The sequence below is a fragment of the Dendropsophus ebraccatus genome, chromosome 13, assembly GCF_027789765.1.
Source record: "Dendropsophus ebraccatus isolate aDenEbr1 chromosome 13, aDenEbr1.pat, whole genome shotgun sequence".
NCBI classification, from domain to species: domain Eukaryota; kingdom Metazoa; phylum Chordata; class Amphibia; order Anura; family Hylidae; genus Dendropsophus; species Dendropsophus ebraccatus.
Window position 1 is genome coordinate 20,975,870 of NC_091466.1, and position 5,647 is coordinate 20,981,516.

General features: G+C 36.1%; 1 protein-coding gene across 1 annotated transcript; it reads right to left on the minus strand.

Moving 5' to 3' along the window:
* On the minus strand, nt 1-933 carry LOC138770474 (olfactory receptor 6N1-like). Its single transcript, XM_069949580.1, has one exon. It carries the CDS (start codon nt 931-933, stop codon nt 1-3), a length of 933 nt encoding a protein of 310 aa, XP_069805681.1.
* Between the last annotated feature and the right edge of the window lie 4,714 nt (nt 934-5,647).

Here is a 5,647-nt window from a genome sequence, read left to right on the forward strand (position 1 = left end):
TCAAATCTTCAACTTCAAGAACCTCTTCAGGGTGTTCTTCATTTCTTTGTTTCGAAAACTGTAGATTATGGGATTTAGGAGTGGGGTAAGCACAGAATAATTCAGAGCCACTAATTTGTCGAATTCTGGAGTATAATCTACATTAGGTCTTACATACATAAATGTAACACTTCCATAGAATATGAAAACAACTACAAGGTGAGAAGCACATGTGGAAAAGGCTTTCCCCTGGCCATGCGTAGAATCCATTTTTACAATAGTGATAATAATCTTCACGTATGTCACTGAAATAAAAAGAAAGGTTAAAACGATCATACAGAGACTGATAACAAAGTCAGTGATAGCATTAATAGAGGTATCTGTACAAGCCAGCTTCAAAAGGGGTGAGGAATCACAGAAGAGGTGATCAATTTCATGAGGACCACAGAAGGGGAGCGTAGAGACAGATATTAGAAGAGTTGTTGGACTTATAAAACCTAAAAACCAACAGCTCGAAGCCAAAGTTTTGCAACGTTTAGAGGTCATTATAGTGTGGTACCTAAGTGGGTCGCAGATGGCCACCATACGATCATAGGCCATCACGTTGAGCAAATAGTTCTCTGTAATACCCAACGAATGGAATAGATACATTTGTAACATACAATTACCAAAGGTGATCTGGATCTTGCCCTTCCATATCACCGTTAGCATACATGGAATTGTGACTGCTGTGTACAATATTTCAAGGAAAGACAATATGGAGATAAACATGTACATTGGTGTATGAAGGTGTCTATCATTCAGAATCAAAACTGATATGGAAATATTGCCAATAACTATAGTAACATAAATAAATAACAAGACTGTGAAGAACAAAGGCCAATAAGGACCGATACTGGAGAATCCTAAAATAGTGAACTCAGTCACTGTCCTGTTATTGTCTTCTGTATCCATAAATTTGAGGGTGGGTAAGAAATGAGGACAGAATCCACAAAAGTCCCTGTAGTATCCCTCTTTACTTCACAGTAGACAATAAAAATGTAAACGCTTTACTGATTCTGACAAAATCGGTGGAGACTATTCCTTTTCCTCCTATTGAGTTTTTGAAGATCATGAGATTCCCAATCCAACATGTAATCATATAGCTTTTATATAGATAATATAGTCCCGTGTTGTTAACATATACTGAATCCAAAGGTCTTCTTAAGCAATATTCTTATACATTGGCGTACATACTTGATCAATGGTGTTTTCTTAAATAAAAAAAATAAATAAAAATTAGGCATTGTCATGTAAAAAAAAAAAAACTCACTAATTGTCAGACCCTAAAAGTGAATCACATAGGGCAAATGAAGTATAAAAACTGTGTTTTTGGGTTCTGCATGGAAGTGCCATACATACAATCCAGTTGCACCCCTTCTCCCCAAGCTGCCTAAAGGGTAATTATGATTTAATAAAGATTATATTTCTTTTGAACCTCTTGGCATATTTGTCTATGAGGGTTATTTTTTGGTATTCAAAATTTTTGGTCCTTAAAAATTGTCAATATTTTGTAAGAGATCCTAATTGTAGGTTGTGTGCCTAAAGAGTATGCATAACCTTAAAAATGCGTACTATTTCCTATGTCCATATTTGCAATCTTTAATGTGATTAACTACAGGTACTACATAGCATTTAATTCATTTAACTAGTGGATAGCCACAGGATTTGGTTGCATTATTTTTTTTTATCCACTATTTTAGTGTTTCCTTTTTTTAATTTTAATTTTTTAATTTTTTAATTAAAGATGCATTTGCGATATTCAAAGTTATTCTCTGTCCACAGGATATCAAGCTTCTCCTTGGGGGTCTGACTGCTGGGACTACCAATGGTCACGAGATAAATTCAGGCTACAGTTTTCCTCCATTCTTATGATCTGTGGGGGTCCAAGCAGTCACACTCTTACCGATCAGCTGATCACGATCAAATTATATTATGTAGACATCTATGATAAAAGTTAAAGCAACTTATTATGATATTAAAGCCATTCTCTATCTATAGCAATCAGCTGTTATACCAAGTGCAGACCCACTCACGTTACTTGGCAATTATTTCAATAAATGAGCCAAGTCCACCCCATCTGGGATCATCCTAATCTCTATGACATTTGTATTTCTGTGATAGGACAATCCCTTTAACATGCCAGTTTTATAATCATCTACAATAGTAGTACTAAACAGTAAATATTGCAGTTACAAATCTCTTCTGTGGTTTTCTTCAAGAAGTGAATTGATAACAATCTGGCAACATTTAGTGGTTGTCAATTTACATGATTTCCGCATTGAATTCAACCTCAATTCAAGATCTTAACATAGCTTTTAGCTGCTGTGGTATGCATTGCCATCGCTGCCTTCAAAGCATAGTAATCAGATCTATAGGACATAGAGACTTTTGGAATACCAGACTGCGCTATGGTCGTACAATTCCTGACATGACTACATATAGCTGATCAGCTCTCTGAATGGACTGCAGCACCTGGGGACTTCAGCACAGTCTCTTCATTTTTCTATCCATCCATCCATCACCATACCATTCATGGTGGAGGTGCATGGAACTGTTGTCCTGTTCCAGGGAGCAGGACATTGCTACAGTTCAATACAAATAGTACAGTAATGTAAGAATGAACAGAAGTAAATTTTAAAGAGAGACTACAGCACCCCTACATTTGCAAACTATTCAGTTAAGACTTCCTGTTGGGGGATAAACCATCCATTTTTACAGGCTGGATAATCCCTTTAAGTTTTCCTTTAAGAAGAGGAATAAGGTGATTTTTATTATCAGTAATCCACATTTCCTTTATATTCATACACAATGGGGGAAATTTATCAAACATGGTGTGAAGTGAAACTGGCTCAGTTGCCCCCTAGCAACCAATCAGATTCCACCTTTTATTTTCTAAAGAGTCTGTGAGGAATGAAAGGTGGAATCTGATTGGTTGCTAGGGGCAACTGAGCCAGTTTTGCTTTACACCATGTTTGATAAATCTCCCCCAATATCTTCATTGCATGTCATGTGCATGGTACATAATATTGTGCAGGCTATGGTACATACTTTACTTCTAAGGCTATTTCTTTGCATTTTAAGGGCATGTTCACACAACTTTTTTAGCTGAAAACATGACCGTATTTTGATACTTCCAGCTGTAAATAATTACCCCGACCATTATTTTCGACTATAATACAGACTTTTTTTGTGTTAAAAAAAGTGTGAACTTTCCCGTAAATAAATTGCTCAAGCTGAGACGTTACAAAATTCTAAGAATTTATTTAAAGCAAAAAGGGTTATTTCCTAAGTACATACCTTAATATGTCAATTTTGTTATTTCCAAATTTTGTCCAAATGAGTTGGATGTTTTTTTGTTCTTAATTAAATAATATCTTCTATTTTTATAAATAAATTGGATCATCTCATATAAAACTCACATATTTACAGGAATCTTCTGTCCTTTTCTAATCTGAGATGTTACCATTTCTCAGAGGCACGGTACTACAATTATATATACAGTTTTGGTATAGCATATGTCATATTCAAGCCTCATATTCGGCTCCTAAGGGCTTGTTAACTGAACTCTTTTTACCCTCTGGGAAAAAGAGAGGAAGAACGGTAAATTAACCCCAGAAGACTTACCAGGTGCATAATTAAATTTGTTTTAAATTTAGAATATGATCAATGAATGAAATACAGCTATTAGGAAAGAGATGAAAATAATATTATGTACATTATCTTAATAACATAAACAAATATTATTATTGTATCATCACACTGTGAAACAACTGAAAGTGACATGTTGATTTCAAGCTGATTATGTGTGTACACTTTTTCAATATTCAATATTACAATATTACATTATATTATATTAATATTTTCAGGTGCCTTTAATTTTTATTGAATATTTTTTGTCATATTTAGAGATGAGCGAAGCAGCTGGAAATTTGTTTTGCTAGTTTTGAGAATTTTGTGTCAAACTCGTTAATCTTCGCAAATCGAACCTTTACGAATGTCAAAAAAACAGCCAAACTATAGTAGCTACAATACTGGGACTATTACAGAAAAGTGAATTTGTTAAAGCATGTTTAAAAGTAAAAGTGTAATAAATTCCAAAAAAATGTCAGCCAGTCAGTCATCCAATTTCCGCCATGAACAGCAGTGGACCTTCGTGGATCAGTGGAGTAATATTATTTTTTTTGACAGGAAAAAAGTGGACAGTTCAGTAATAAAACCCAACTTGTATAACACAGTAGAATTGGAGTGTGAGCGCTCAGTAATTAAAGCACACACGCAGTTTAGTATTGAAACCCAACTTGTATAACACTGTAGGAATGAAGTGGAAGCACTGATTAAGTAAAGCACACACACAGTTCATTAATAAAACCTAACTTTTATAACACAGCAGAAGTGGAGTGCAAAAAGCACACTCAGTTCAATAATGAAAACAAATTTCTCTAACACAGTAAGAGAGGAGTGCAAACACTGATAATGTAAAGTGCACATTCACTTCAGTATTGAAAAATTTTTTTGAAACACAGGAGTGGAGTGCCACCACTGATTATGTAAGGCACATGCTCAATTAAATGATCCCAATAAATTGGTATACCTCAATAAGAGTTTACAGTGCCCAGTGGCAAGTAAGTGCATAATATGGACTGTGTCTTCAGTGGTTCCAGTAAATTCCTATAGGCACCCAGTTACTTGGTAAACTGGACACTTGGTTGACAGCTACAACAATCAGCCCACCAGCTTATTTTTTTTGCGAATTTTCTAAATGAATGGGCGGGGATTTGCTTTGTAGAACACAGCAAATTAATGGCCCGATTTGCAGTGAATTTTGATTCACCTGATTTTCTTCACTCATGTCTAGTCATATTGTTTAAATAAACCCTGCCTGAGGTTGGACTACCCTATTCCACTAGGAAAGACTCCTTACCTTCCCCAAAAGCCTTTTTGTTCAGAGATATTCATCTCTGTTTAAGCATAAGCAATTATAAGTTGGTATAACTTAAAAGGTTGGGCCCCATAGCAAATGTTTTCATGAACCCTGTCATGTTATATTGATCAGCATACAACTTTTACATCGGGTTTCTCACAGGTGATGTTTTTTAGGTTTAGACTGGCATGTTGGCTGTGGCTGCTGCGGAGGATGATGAGGGATGTCTCAATGTCCCTCTGAGGATGATGGTGTAGAGGAGCGGTGAATCTGGAAGAGTATTGTTGTCATGGATACCTATCGGCAGCCTGCAAGCTCAATGCCAGACTACCACTGGGCTGACACCTGCTGATCTGTTACATGATTTGACAGATTTGGTTTCTCTGCTACATCCGTCATCTTGAGGTAAAAATACAGCCATACAGCTATGTTCCCACTGCACGAACATATTGGGAAAGGTGGCCATCTCCTAACATTGAAGGCCGCCAATAATGATCATGATTATTATTAGCGGCTATCTACAGTATTTAATGAGACGGACATATTTGCCCAATTTGCTCCTAAAGGGAACATAGCCATAGTGTTAGGAATCAGGGACAGGATGACAAAAGGAAAGGTGAGCCCTGAAGCTGGCATCTGCCCAAAAAAAGGTGCCTGCTTTTTCTATTTAAAAAGACGTTCGTTATTGCCGTGATTTTACAGACT